This window comes from Anolis carolinensis, chromosome 1, assembly GCF_035594765.1.
Source record: "Anolis carolinensis isolate JA03-04 chromosome 1, rAnoCar3.1.pri, whole genome shotgun sequence".
Classification (NCBI taxonomy): Eukaryota; Metazoa; Chordata; class Lepidosauria; order Squamata; family Dactyloidae; genus Anolis; species Anolis carolinensis.
The window spans coordinates 42479562-42495311 of NC_085841.1; the positions used below are offsets into that span (position 1 = coordinate 42479562).

The following is a 15750-nucleotide window of genomic DNA, read 5'->3' on the forward strand; positions in this document are numbered from 1 at the left end:
CAGCCTTAACTCTACAATATGATGATTTAAATTCTAGGAAAAGTTCTACCTCCAGGAAAGACCTCTCCATGTTATATGTAGATCATTCAAATCAGTTGCTTTGACTCCAATGGCACTCTGAAAAAAGGGGAAAAACATGTTAACAAGTAACGTATGAATAGTAGACAAATGGAGTAGGAAGTACATATAAACACAAAAAAATAGAGTCTCCTGCTGTGATGCCTCATGGGCCTTGTAGTCCTGTTCCTGGTACTATCGTGGCAGATGAAGATGAAAACATGGGGTTTTCGCCGGTTCAACAAGAGCCGGAGTCCCTTCACCTGCCGGATGTTGATGTTTGCCCTCAAGAATTCAGTAAACCAGGCCTTGGGCAGTACTCCCCTCCGTTTCCCAGGAAGGAATCTTATTCTAGAGACAGAGGAGTTAGAGCAGCTAATCGGAGAAGTCTAAGAATCGCTGCCAAACAACTGGCTGATTAGGTCTGCTTCCCTTGGGAAATTCTAAGGAGTAATGCATCTGGACAGAGTGGGTTTCGCTTCTCGTTCTCTAGGGAAAGAGATTGTTGGCGGGAAAACGAGACCCAATATAGGGGTTTGGCGCGAGAGATTCTTTGCGGAGTCAATTGATCAGCTTCAGGAGAGAGATCGTGTGTGGACTTCGTAACCCCAGTTCCTTGCTTCCCGGATCAAGTTTTTGAGCCTTGCCTTGCCTTGCAGTTTAACCACGGACCCTGTTCCACGCTTCACGTTTTGCCTTGTTTCTAGTCACAGACCTAGTCAAGAATCAAGTTTATTTCCAGCCTTGCTGTCAAGCTTCATTGGACTTCTAAGACTCTGACATTTCCCCACACTATTGCTTGGCAAGAGTGTGTGTTTCGGTCAAGTGGATTAAAACTTTGAACTCTAATATCATTTATTGGACAATACATTTTTGGACTATATTTGACCTCTTTTGAAAGGTCTGTTTCTGAACTATATTCTTCACTTGTTTTTATTGCTTTTATATATTTCTTTAATAAAGATATTAGATAGAGACTGGCCTCTGTGTAAGGTTATTGGTGCCCAGCAGCCAGGGTTCTGACACCTGCCCATCTCAGATAGTATCTTGTGCTGCCTGTACTGTACTACATTAAAAATATTCCATTTACAGCATGAGTTGCATAAAAAATGAATACATTTTTGTACTACCTACTCAGAGCAAAATTACAACAATGATGAGGTCTGGTAGTGAAAAAGTCTTGTAATTGGACAAAAAGTAGATTAAACAATGACTTTTTATAGCAATCCTGTTGTAAATTGGCATGATTGTTTCAATGGTGCCCCAACTAAAGGTAGTTCATACTTCTTTATTGGACTGTGTCGGTCATGAATTCTCCTTAGCTAAGCTACCAACATTAACTTTACACTAGATGCCAACTGACACTATAGCTTCCTTGGGGAGAAAGGTATTTTGCAGTATGATGTATAGTCTTACCGTCAAAGAATCACCCAGTGCTGCTACTACTTGTATGTCACCTGGCTGCAGTCTGTGTACTACATGGTAGCAGGGAATAAAACACAGGAAAAGGGTGGTCACTGGCACTGAATAGAATGAATTTTGAAAATAGGAGTTCAACCATTTTTTAAAAATGTAAACCTATGTAAAAATACACCGTATCAGACAAACATGTTTCTATGTAAGCATGGATAGGACTCATGAAATCTAACACACAAATTAACAATGCTAAATGTTAAGAATGACAACAGCATACATATTCCTTATGAGAAAAGTTTTAGAACCCCTTTGCTATCTTTTTGCCATATTTTGAATTTAACTCTCTCTTGAGAGGAGGCAATCCTGCATTCCATTAGGCAGCTTAAATTCCACTGAAGTCAAGGGTATTTAAGCAGCCTCACTGTGTGAAGTATTTCTACGCTTATCTATGTCCATGGCAGTCCTGGAGGCATTTTGTTTGCGATAAGAGCCTCTTTTCAGAGTTCTGAGAATCCCAATTTTAATTCTCAAATATGTTTACAACCTTCATAGCTGCAGGAAAATGAATTGAAAATGCAATGTCAAAAAATTCTAATAGATCAGAAAGGGGGAAATGAGTCTATATTTCTTTACTATCTTTCCTTCTGCACTTCACCAAAGTTTACAGTAAAATAGCACTGAATCAAAGCAAAGAACAGAAAGTAGTATTGCTTATTTTCTCTGTATGCCTTATTCCTCACCTGATGTTGGGATGTTTTTCGATACAGCTGGTCTAGGGCACAATAGGTCACTACCCCAGTTCTGGAGAGAGAAAAAGTCAACAGTTATTAGTTATTATGTGCCGGAATACACTAAATGTATGAAAAACCCAGGAGTAATTATTGCATCAAAGGAATTCCTGCCTTTAAACTCTGGTTCCTATAATAGTCAGCCTTTAGTTATTGCCTTCATGACAGCATAATGCTAAATTCTTCTAGCTAATGTTGCTTATAATGTATATCAGATTTACATTATTTGCAATTTTTTCTTTTCTTCCAACAGCCCTTTGTACTTTGTCCTGAAAGATAGCTGTGCCCAAGTTTCTTTAGATACAATCAGCTTTCCCCTTTCCTAAAACAGGCTATTCTATACTAGGCTGTGCTTCACTTTAAAATTAGCAAAGTAACTAATAACCTTTCCCATGTATATTTGAAAATACTAGTTTACTGCTAGAGAAGGCTCACCAAACAAATCATTTCCCCAAAAAGCGGAGAAGCTACTCTGCTTTCCCAGATCAATTTTTTTTGTGTCAGGAGTGACTAGAGAAACGGCAAGTCTCTTCTGGTGTGAGAGAATTGGCCGTCTGCAAGGATATTGCCCAGGGGACACCTGGATGTTTTTTTTTAAATGTTTTTACCATCCTTGTGGGAGGCTTCTCTCATGTCCCCATATAGAGCTGGAGCTGATAGAGGGAGCTCATCCGCACTCTCCCCGGGTTGGATTTGAACCGGCAACCTTCAGGTTAACAACCCAACCTTCATGTCAGCAGTCCTGCTGGCACAAGGGTTTAACTCACTGCACCACTGGGGGCTCCCTCCAAATCAAATGCCACACCCCTACATTTTAGATTATGTAAACTACACATTCCACTGCCCATTTTATTTGGGAGAAAGCCAAAATGTGATCTGAAAGAAATAATGCCCTGTGCTTCATCCCCTAGGCCTGAATGATCACCTTGTCTGGCTGGTTGGTGGGATCTGGAGATGAATGAGTCCAATTGCTGTTCTTGTAGGTTCCCAGGAAGGGTTGATGCTAATGGAGAAAGAATACACCAAGTTCCAAAAATCTCGCATGGTAGCAATTAAGAGGTCTTATATAATCACCAAAATAGTAAGTTGAGGATATAATATTAACTGACATGAACTGAAGTTCTACAATCACAAAGAAAATTGTGCCTGGTCTTCTGATGTAGAATAATTCCACTTGAGAAAGAAGGGCAGGCAGTGAATTTGGATCCAGAGAAATATTTTGACATTTTCTTCCATTAAATATTTAGAGTAATTCAAACAGCTATTCAAACTTCTATAGATGTGCATGAAGCAGTTATTGTATGACTTCTAGTATTGTCACTGTGAGCATATCCAGGTTCTTACAAACACTGCAATGCTGCAAGTTGGCATCACAGTAGTAATTCCAATGCTTGTCCCACACAATAAATGGACAACAAAGCTGGAGACAGGAAAAAATAGACTATATCATACCAAGAATTCTAGCAGCATTTTTGTTGTCTGCAGAAGAGCTTATTATTTTTCTTTTCTTTGTAATTTGTATCATCTGCCAGGATATCCTCATACAATATCCTCTATGCATCAAGCTGAATGCAGTGGACTATACCACTTAAGTTCTAAATATCTTATTTCCCTCTAGATTTGTCAAAGTTCAAGCCCAATAATGCCTCATGTCAGTCTTTGCTGCCTTATGCTTCAGATGATTTAAAAGGCATGTCCCTGGACTTTTTGCAGGATTGAGGAAGATGTTGGAGCTCATGTTATGGGTAGTTTACACTCCAATCTCTTCTAAAAATGTGCAAGGGAGCTTGGGACACATGTCAAAATAAGCATCACTTAATTGTTCCTCCTATGAAATATTGCAGTTGTTTAGTTTGTTTGGCAATCACATGGGTCCTACCCAGGCATGTAGCCGGGGGGGGGGGGGGAACGCTTGAGGGGCTTCAGCCCCCCCCCCAAATTCTCGGTGGTCCGCGAGAAGGCCTTACATTTATTATTTAAACTGTTATGTTTACTCATATCATGATCTGATCACCATGCTCAATATATCCCATATACATGGGGGTATTGGGTTAATGATACAAAAGGTTAGATCCTCTCTCACTCAGACTCAGCCCCCCCCCCCCCCCCCCCGAATCAAAATCCTAGCTATGGGCCTGGCTACCATTTATGGTTTGTAGAATCATAGAGTTGGAAGAGACCACAAGAGCCACCCAGTTCAATCCCATTTTGCCATGCAGAACACAGATTCAAAGCACTCCCAACAGATGACTATCCAACCTATGCTTAAAACCTTGAGACTGCACCACCCTCCGAGGCAGCATATGCTGCTGCTGAACAGCTCTTACTGTCAGGAAGTTCTTCCTAATCCTTTAATGGTTTAACCTGTTCTTATGCAATATTTTATATTTTCTAGAGGGATTTTTATCCCGGAAATTACAGTGTGTTGAAACCCTATTTAATAAGAAATATAAATACGTATAGGACTTTTTCAGATTAGTCTAAAGAAGCAGGAGTACTTATAATATAGCTACTTGTGAAGTTTATCACACAACGCTGGCAAACTGCAATTACAGCAACCCAGTAACATCTTTGCCTTGGACTTATTGTATCATGTTGCTCCTTTCTCATCACTCTCTAAGTGAAAAACAACTTGGAAAGTGTTTCTTTTACAAACATAAATACAATTGTCCCTCTACACCTGCAGTTTTGACTTTTGCAGATTTGATTAATCATAGATTTGATTTAATATGTTATTTATAGGAATCTTTAGCTCTTCCAGTAATCTTCCTCCAGTGATGATAGAGAACCTAGAGATTTCTAGAGAGAACACCTCCATTAGGTTTTCGAGGTCCTCCAAACAATTCTGTGGCCAGCTTCCAGTAGATATCAAGCATAGAATCATTGTGGAAGCATGCAAAATCTCTGTAGCAGTGTTCTCTCAGGTTAAAAAATTACTAGCATTTTCTTCATTTGTGGTTTTTCACTTTCACTGTGGTTCTGTACCTGTGAATGTGGAGGGCTGACTAAAATCCATTAATGACCTTCTTTTGTAAAAGAAATGCCTTCTCGCTATCTCCCTCCTATGACAAGTCAAAAGCAAATCTGATATTGCCCAATTGCAACTGTGCTTTGTCATCCTTAAGTGATAAATGCCTGGGTTTTGAGATATTTTTTCTGGCTGTTGTCCATTTTGTAGGCTCTCCTGACTGAATAATATCTTTCCTATTTAAAAAAAACTTTCCTTAGATTTACAGTGTTATACTGCAAGTGTGCCATTCATTTATGCAATGTAGCACTATAGATTTTGAAAAAATGGAAGAGCAAGAGAAATGAGGACAAGAAAAAGGAACATGTTGCTCTGATATGTCTTATAATTAGAAAGAAGCTCACTGAACTACTGCCAGAAAATGCCGGAAAATTTACCAGGACAATTACATTTGGATTTTTTTATTTTAAAAAAGCTGAAACCTTAACGCAACAAACACTGCCACCTCTTGAGAGGAACTGACAGACAGGGGTCGCTTGTGGAGATTTGAACTATTGCTGAGATGAAAAGCCACTACATTTGCAAGCAATAGGAAAATATAGTATGGTATGTTTGGCACATCTGATTCATTTTGGATGCTTTTGCAGCTATGCTGACTTTAACATAATGGGAAGGGAAACAACATTTTCGTGTTACCAGAAAAAAACTTGCATAAATTTTTGGATTGAACACTCAAACCTCTTGTTTTTCTTACATATGAGGAGAGGAGATAGAAACCATCTAGCTTCATATTATGGCCCTGGAGACTAGCCACCTTCTCACACTGAGGCAAATTGGCCCTTTGCATCACTTTGGGGATGGAACCTGCTGAGTGCCATCACATGTTGCTTAGCAGGCCCTGCCTCATTGATTCTTGAAGTGTTTTTCAGATAGTTGCAACAGAGCTACCCGCATTTTTCAACTATTTTCCCCATCTGATGAGGGAAAGGGTAACATTATGATGGGGGAAGGAGGGAGGGCATGCAGAGTGCCATGAGGCGAAATGGAACAAATTGGGGGGGGGGGGGGTAGTGTCAAGAGGTCCTAGGACCTGGAACAATGGGTTCAAATTAGAGGAAATGAGATTCCACCTGAACAGTAGGAAGAACTTTCTGATCCTAAGAGCTATTCAACAGTGGATGTCTGTGGCTCGGAGTATGGTGGAAGCTCATTCTTTGGAGGCTTTTAAACAGAGGCTGGATGGCCATCTGTTCGGGGTGCTTTGATTGTGCTTTTTCTGCATGGCAGGGGGTTGGACTGGATGGCCCAATATTATGATTCTATGATTCTTTGCTTCTATGATATTTGAATTAACTACCATTCTTCAATCATGTCTGAAGCTGTTGTCTTTCAGTGCATATATTAGAAGAGCAGTTTGAACATCTAGAACAAACCATAATTTCTTCTTACAATTGTGATATGTTCTAACTGGGGTTAAAACTAAAACCAAGCAATTGGAACAAAGCACTATTCCTCAGGTTTGGACCTAACTGTTGTTGATACTGTTGTTTGCCTTACGGACCATTTGTGATTTACAGTGGCTCTATGATAGGATTTCTTGATAAGATTTGTTCAGAGGGGATTTGCCTTTCTCTGAGGCTGAGACTGTGTCACCTGCCCAAGGTCAACAAGTGGATTTTCATAGCGGAGCATGGATTTGAATACTGATGCCCAGTCTTAGTGCAATGCTCAAACCACTACACCACACTGGATCTCAGACGTAATGGTGGTAATGGATAAATCTTTTCAAAATGAAAATGGAATGTTTCAGTGTCTCATATGAAGGAAGAAGAGAGATGTGAAGGACAGAAGTCCTTGGCGTGCTCATTCTCTTAGTGTGTATGCATTAGGCAGCACTATGATAGCTGTACTACTTGTTAAGATTTTAAATGTTGACCCTTTGTTATAATAATGTGTTTGTGTGTGTGTGCGTGTGTGCGTGCATGAATGTGACTTAAGCTGGAAAAATCCATGCATATTTTCCCCAACTCTTTAACATATCTTGACACATTCATGCATGCATTCAAACATTTATAACCCACTCTATATCCAAGCAAGAGAGCCAAGATGGTGTAGCAGTTTGAATATTGCACTATGACTCTGGAGACCAGGGTTTCATTCCTCACTCGGCCACGGAAACCCACTTGGTGATCTTGGGCAAGTAACTCACTGCTGGGCCCAGAAAACTCCACTTTAGGGTTGCTATAAGGTGGAAATGACACACTCCAACAACACCAACATCCAAACAATAAGATAGAAATCAACAATTTAAACCAATCCATAACAATTTTACATTCTTTTGTGCCTTCAATTTATTACTGATTAAAGACAACTCTAAGGTGGACTTATTATGGGTTTTCTTGGCACAATTTGTTCAGATGAGGTTTGCCATTGCCTTCCTCTGAGACTGAGAGTGTATGTTGCTCAACGTTACTCAGTGGTTTTCCATGCCTGAGCAGAGATCTAAACCCTGGTCTCCCAGTGTCCTAGTCCAACACTAGTGCCACTAATTTAAAAACAATTATCAAGTTATTTGGTAGTAGCAAAAGCTTTAATAAAAATCCATGTTTTAGCCCGGTGCCAAAATGAGATTGATGTTTTTGCCAGTTGGGGCTCAAGAGGAGGGCATTTCATAGTCATGACACTATGAAAGTTCAGTTCAAGATTCTGCGAGTTAATTTGCAAGAACATATAGGTGAACACTGCAATTCCATACATATGTACTCAGGCATAGGACTCAGTGAATTGAATGGGACTTAACTTCTAGGTAGGTATGTATGTATGTATGTATGTATGTATGTATGTCTAGGATTTCAGCTACAATAATTCAGAACTAGACAGAAAGCAATCATGAAATTTGAAATATATCTGCACACATGCAGCAATGGTCTCCATATTTCAATTGCTGATTTCAACATTTTCAAGTGTTTTAGACCCCACTTAGATACCCAAGCTGTTCCCCACCCAAAAGACAATGAAATGTTTACCAGAGTTGGACAGCTCAGAGTTATATTAACCATAAGACTGAAGGAAATGTTTTTTTCTCCAAAAGGCTGAAGCTGAGAATCAATCAAAAAAATTATTAGGTAGCATTTTTTTTAAAAAAACAACAACTTTCAAATACTAATACTTAATAAACACTATGATGAGATTGTCAGACAATTTGACCCACAAGACACTTTCCAAACTTGCTGTTTTTCCATTCTCCAGATAAACACTATAATTTCATTAAAATTCTAAGTGAGTAACACAGCAACTGTCTAGCAGGATGAAATAACAGAGAAGTAAGGGTAAGTGTTGTCAATAAACAGCAAAGGAGAAAAAGAACAGAAAATATGCTGTAATGGAATATCACCAGAAAACATGGACCCAATCCTGTTGAGTCATGGTGCTACCAGTCAAAAAACACTGTACAACTATTCCATTTTCTCCCCATTACGAAATTAGCATAGGATGAAAAAAGATGGAAGAAGTGGTAGGAAACACAGAAGAAACACCAATGAAAGATTATGGACCTCATCACAAAGGCCCATGGATTTGCCACGCATTGTGGGAGCATGGGCTCTCAGTAGGGAGTGTGGAGAACCCGTCACTCCGCACCCCACATTGTGTGACTTACAGAGACCACAATCCCATGGGGGGAAGTGTCGCCAACTGGCTTCCCCCATTTCTGGTAAGGCAACACAGGAAGGCTCCCATGTTGCCACTGTGGTGGTATATGCCGCTTGCTCTCCTCTTTCTGGATGGAGCTTGACCAGAAGTACATGTGCATTGTGTACTGGGCTCCAACCTGAAAGGAAAGAACAAGCAGCAAATGGCGGGGAAAGTACCTTGTCTGATTTAGAGCCCACAATGCATGGCAAATCCATGAGCCTTTGTGATGAGGTCCATAATCTTTCATTGATGTTTCTCCTGTGTTTCCTACCACTGGCACCATCCTTTTTCATCCTATGCTAAAATTTCATACAGAAAGCAGGGTGACTTCAGAATAAAAGCCTCATCTAGGACTACAAGAATCCCATGTTTAATGGGCTTTACTAGCAGAAGACTGAGTTCACTGGAGGTTCATCTTGTTTCAGATCAACCATAACATTGCGCTTCCTCTTTCAGATGTTCTGCTTGTCCTTAGATTGTGCCTTTTACCAAAACATGAAAAGCAGCAGACAAACGACTTTTGCTACTAGGAACATAAAAAACACCCAAATCAGATAATATGGATGCACTTTAGATAAACTTTTATATTCTAGAGAGAATCTTTGTGTCCTACCATGTTGTTCCAAAGGGCCTTGGCAAGCTGGGAGTGTGATTTTTGACTCATGTGAAAACAGTCAGGTGCAAAGAAGGAAGTATCTGGACGCCCATCCTGAAAACGGAGATTTTTTAAAAAAGAAAGAACACCAACAACAATAGCAAAATCATTGGGAACCCCCAATGATAGAAATATTAAATTTTCAGTGGGAATTTATATTTTAACAACAGATATTGTTTCCCCAAGCAGCTCTTTAATAACACTATGATCTGGGGTCATCCACTGAAGCAGAGCAGCAGGGAATTGAGGATAGAGAAAAGAAAGTACCCATTAATGTGAGCTCCTTTATGTCATGTTGAAGTTTTGCATCTATAGAACAGTGCCATTCACTGTACTAGTACTGAAAGAGACAACCATTCTAATCTGTTTTAACATAAGAAGGCAAGAAGGAATCCAGCAGCACTTTTGAGACCAAGTGGGAAAAGGAAACAACTGTCAGCTCCTCACATTTGCAGCTTTAGCTTTTTATTTATTTATTTATTTATTTATTTACAGCATTTATATTCCGCCCTTCTCACCCCGAAGGGGACTCAGGGCGGATCACATTACACATATAGGCAAACTTTCAATGCCTTTTAACATAGGACAAAGACAAACAACATAGCTCCGAGCGGGCCTCGAACTTATGACCTCCTGGTCAGTGATTCATTGCAGTTAATTGCAACTGGTTTGCTCTCCCGTCTGCGCCACAGCCCCGGGCTTTTTATTTTATTATTTATGGTTTTGATTAATATGTTCTCTCTAGAAATCTCTAGGTCTTCCAGTGTGATGCTATGGTCAAGCAGTAGCATAAGATTCTGTGAACTACAGTCTGCTGGCATCTGTTTTGATTACATCACTTAAGTGGTGGAGTGGTTCACTTCGGACTGTGACTCTGGAGACCAGGCTGGGCCATGGAATCCACTGGGTGATCTTGGGCAAGTCGCACACTCTCTTAGCCTCAGAGAAAGGCAAAACCCCTTCTGAACAAGTAATTTTATCTTAGGGTAGACATAAGTCAGATATGACTTGAAAGCACACATTATTGACAAAGCCCACTGGAGTTGTTACTAGTAATGTATGTTTCCCAGTTAGTCTCAAAAGTGCTACAGGATTCTTTTTATTTTGTTTAGAGAACAAATTTTTGAGCATTTGTTGAAGTATGAACATATTTTTGAAGACTAAAAAACTATGAATTTGTTATATAATGCAAAAATATGTAAATTTCAGAAATTAGTTGATATGTCGAAAGCTGTACCATTTTGTTGACATTTCTTTTAAGAGTGAAAAGCAAAATAGGTACGCTTCAAGTCTTCATTCATAATTTTGACAAGCCCTGGTCAGGTTTTTTCAGGTTTATTGACATAGTTGTACAAACAATGAATTTAAAAGAGTTCTTTTATAATACAATGTGGATACATTGCTGCACATTTTATTATGTTTTAGAGTTTCTTTGTGTGTGAGTGTTTTGACATATGCATTTCCAATTCCAGATAAACCAAACAATGACGATACTGAGTCTCAGACATCTGTAAGCTCATATTGTGCTGGTGCCTGATGTGTGAAAAGTTCTTCTTTTTACTAAACAGGCTATTCTTTGTTATTTAAGACTGCAGCTGAAAGCAGTTGAGGATGTGACCCAAAGTCTGAAGCTTGATGCAAGTATATATAAAAGGCTCTTCAAACTATTTCACATACAGTGAAAGCTCTTGAAGAGAAAACGACATAGATTTGCATGGGCAAAGCTTGCAGAATGCTTTTCAAATTACTTTGTCGTTCCTCCAAAAGAATAAGGTGACATTGTGAAGGTTACATGGCATTTTTGTTCCTAGTGATGCCAAGAGACTAGGGAATTGACTACGTAGTAAGGACTGGAGAATGGTTGTTTTCTTTACATTAATTTTTCTTAGACTTACATGAGAAGAAAAGTCCTTTTTGCTCTTCAAGAAATCTTTAATAATGAGCAAAGGAAAGACCATATTAAATGTAGAATGCATACATACCTGTAAATGCGGTAATTCAGTGATCTGGAGGAAAGGCTGCAATACAACTGTAAAATCCTCCCGAGTGTCATACATGTTACTCCACACCAGTTTTTGGAGGCTGTTCTGTTGAAGAAAAATAAAATATCATTCTTCAAATTCTTTTTTGGGGCCCAAGTGCATCTTGTTCACAGTACTTGGAAATATTCTCTTTCTGTATCATGATAAGATAAAGCACATCTTGACACACTGAGACTGCCCACTCACTGTTATTAAAGGGCAACCATTGCCTTTTTGAATTTTTGAACTTTTGGGGTGAAATTTTCATTTTTGAGCAAAGAAATCAAGGTTCTCTCTCCAAAAACGCACATGCATGTTCATTCAAAATGCCAGGACCTTTTCTCAGTTATTTTCTGAAAGTGTTAAATCTGTATTTTGCTCATGAAGGCAATGGTTTTAAAATTAGATAAGTTTTATTGTTGAAAGATAATAAAAATATTCTTGAGAGAGAATGAGAAATGCCCAACTGCTGGTTAAAAATCAAAGCTGGGTCAATTGAGTGTATAGATCAGGGGTCCCCAAACTTTTTAAACAGAGGGCCAATTCACGGTCCCTCAGCCCGTTGGAGGGCCGGACTATAGTTAAAAAAACCTGTGAACAAATTCCTATGCACACTTCACATACCTTTTTTTGAAGTAAACAAACAAAATGGGAATAAATACAGCCTTAATGTTAATAATAATAATAATAATAATAATCATCATCATCATCATCATAAAAATAATAATAATAAAGAGGGTTGGAAGAGACCCCTTGGGCCATTTAGTCCTACCACATGTGACCCCTGGGCCCTAGTTTGGGGACCCCTGGTATGATCCTTACAATATTCTGAATCAAAGGCTGGGATCCAACTGATACATAATTACACTTTTTCTGGGCATAGGAAGATAATGAACATGTGAACACACTAATTATTTTTTTCCAATACAATATGAGCCCCACATCCATGGGAGATATATTTCCCAACTTTGTATGGATGTGTGAAACCATAGATAATAGCAAACACTACTATTTTGAATAGGATGAATGACTGAGGTACTACGAAATTGGTGTAACTTGTACATGAGGTCTAAAATAAATAACCAAATAAGTAAAACCATGGAAATGTTAAACCACATATATCAGTTCTGTGGATATGGGGGTTGTACTTCCTTCACAGTTATTGCTCTCAGAACCCTTTTCCTCCTGCCTGCACTGTTTATGGCAGTGTATTTATGCTGGTGTAGTTCACCAATAGATTCCAGCCATGGACTCACAAATATTACTTCTATGTTATCAGGGCTATGCAAATCTGTTTATCAAGGCAGACAGATGGATACAGGCACAGAACTATTTACTTCCATGGAATTTAGTTGTTTTTGCTTTCCAAAGACTAGAGGAGAGCATTAGCAACAGAAGTCGCACTGAGTAGATCCAAAGGCAAGAAAAGAGTGATATACTTCCAGATATTATGAACATAAGCACAAGTAGCTCTTAGGTGTGTGCTAGTTTAAACATTCATGTCTGTTCCTAGAAAAGTTCATGGAGTTCATCTATGTACTTTTAAAATGTCACATCTTTCTCTGGAATTGTGTGGGCTTCCATTATATATATTTTTCATTTTACATAGAAACCAAGACTGTCAAGATGCCAATTTCTGTCACATTCTAGCTTCTGCACCAGGTGGCATAGAACCACAAATAATAAAATGTATCTTATATTAGTCATAAAATCTATGTAAGATTTTGCTACAGAATGTGTAGCATTCCTGTCTATAAAGCATAAGCATGGCAATCTCAGAAAGCATTCAGACACAAATATAAGCAAAACATAAATAAGCAGTATTTTTTGCTGATATACCTGATAGGCTTTGATTGCTTCTTTCATCATCACCATTTCAGATGAGCCATCTCGAATGGGGAGAACACAGCTACAGAGGTCTCTGCATATGAAATCAAAGGGGGTGGAGGAAAAAAGGTAAGAAAACTACTGGGCATCCAGGAGATATACACCAAATTCCTCGGTGTTTTCTTTCCTGATGAGGCCATGCGGAATTTTTCACTGCTACATGCATGATGACGAATGCAATGTTTTGCTGAAAATGCATAAAGTTCCATTCTTGTCAATTTTGCTACTTCTAGTAGTAAAAAAGTTTGTTTTACTCAATAAAGATACTAGAATAATAGAAAAGAAAGCAAAAATGTAAGTCTGTTTACTTAATAAGAGTTGTAATGACAGTAACATTTTGTAGGAGCTGATCGAAGCCATGAATTTAGGATGTCAAAAATCCTTGAAGATTTGTTCTAAACGTTAAAGCTGCTATCCAAACAATTGGATCTACAGAGTGTTTCAAAATGAGGGAGCCAATTTCAAAGCAATATATTTCATGATGGCAACATGTTAGAATTACACCAAAAGTTACAAATGGTTTCCTCAGTTATCATTTTATCCAGTCTTACTAATCCCTTTGAGCCATAAACAAATTAAAAAATAACCCCCAAAATGGATAATATCTCACTACGCCTTGTGTTTCAGGGTCACCATGCTATGAATTGCTGAGGTTAAGTTGAAGCTCAATCCAGAAAAGACATAGGTAATCCTGGTCAGTTGGAAGGCAGATCATGATATGGGAGTACATCCTGTGTTGGATGGGGTCACACTCCCCATGAAAACCCAGGTTCACATTCTGGGGGTGCTCCTGGACTTATTAGTGACCCTAGAATCCCAGGTCTTGGAGTTGGCTAGGAGTGCCTTTGCACAATTAAACTTGTATGCCAGCTGTGCCCATATTTTGAGATGCCAGATCTGGTCATGGTAGTCCATGCCTTAGTCACATCCTGCTTGGACTACTGCAACACTCTCTATGTGGGGCTGCCTTTGAAAATAGTTCGGAAGCTTCAACTAGTCCAGAGATCGGCAGCCAGACTACTAACTGGAGCGACGTGCAATGAACGGACAACTCCCATGTTACGGCACCTCCACTGGCTGACGGTCTGCTTCTGGACTAAATACAAAGTGTTGGTTATTACCTACAAAACCCTAAATGGTTTGGGCAAACTGCATCTCTTTGTACTAGCCTGCCCAGGCTCTTTGATCAGCTGAGGAGGCCCTTCTCTCAGTACCACCCCTGTCTCAAGTACGGCTGGTGGGAATGAGAGAGAGGGCCTTCATGGTGGAATGCCCTTTCCAAAGAGATCAAAATGATCCCCTCCTTACTCGCTTTTAAAAAGCAACCTAAAACATTACTGCGCTTTCAAGCATATGATGAGAAGGAAGAATAGAGCTTGTAACACTGATAAATAGAATGGAAAGAAAAGGGATTTGATATTCTACCTTAGATGGTTTTTAATGGTTTAAATGTTGATTATTTAACTGATAACAATGGAGCCCCCGGTGGCGTAGTAGATTAAAGCCTTGTGACTTGAAGGTTGGGTTGCTGATCTGAAAGCTGCAAGGTTCGGATCCCACCCGGGGAGAGCACGGATGAGCTCCCTCTATCAGCTCCAGCTCCATGCGGGGACATGAGAGAAGCCTCCCACAACGATGATAAAACATCAAAACATCCGGGCATCCCTTGGGCAACATCCTTGCAGATGGCCAATTCTCTCACACCAGAAGCGACTTGCAATTTCTCAAGTCACTCCTGACATGAAAAAACCTGATAATAATTGAAATTGCTTGTTTTAACTTGTCTAAGGTATTGTATTGTTTGTTGTTTATATATTTTTTTTACTTTGTTTTATACTGGCATTGAATGTTTGCCTCTATTTTGTTGGAAGCTGCCCTGAGTCCTCTAGAGGAGATAGACAGGGCAACAAATAAATAAATAAATAAATAAATAATAATAATAATAATAATATTGGACAGCTCTGGCAAAGTTCAGACTTAACCTCAAAGTTACTTAAATCCACTACCCCACTAACATGGAAGCCTACAGCTGCCTTTAGGAACACTCTCTTAGAAGGCATTTTGATAAATTTGCTGATGCAATTTGGTGGATACTTTCCAATGGAGATTTATGTGTAAAAAGTATTCCTCAGTGTGCAATATTATGACACAGCAAGACCATTATTGCTAACCATTTTTTTGCACGTAACTTTACACATTTCTTTGTTTTGTAATGCAATATTAAACATTTCTATCATTTTTAGCCTCAAATGTAAGAAGGGTTTC

General features: G+C 39.1%; 1 protein-coding gene across 2 annotated transcripts in view; it reads right to left on the bottom strand.

Annotated features, from left to right (window-relative positions):
- Positions 1-15750, bottom strand: part of plb1 (phospholipase B1) — a 106135-nt gene that overhangs the window by 31288 nt on the left and 59097 nt on the right. For both annotated transcript variants that reach the window (XM_062973287.1, XM_062973279.1), the window contains 8 exons: positions 13438-13519; positions 11560-11664; positions 9536-9631; positions 8256-8327; positions 3187-3264; positions 2214-2274; positions 1474-1532; positions 50-117 (listed from right to left, as the gene is read on the bottom strand). In XM_062973287.1, the coding sequence (XP_062829357.1) occupies positions 50-117; positions 1474-1532; positions 2214-2274; positions 3187-3264; positions 8256-8327; positions 9536-9631; positions 11560-11664; positions 13438-13519 (621 nt within the window). The remainder of the gene's footprint in view (positions 1-49; positions 118-1473; positions 1533-2213; positions 2275-3186; positions 3265-8255; positions 8328-9535; positions 9632-11559; positions 11665-13437; positions 13520-15750) is intronic.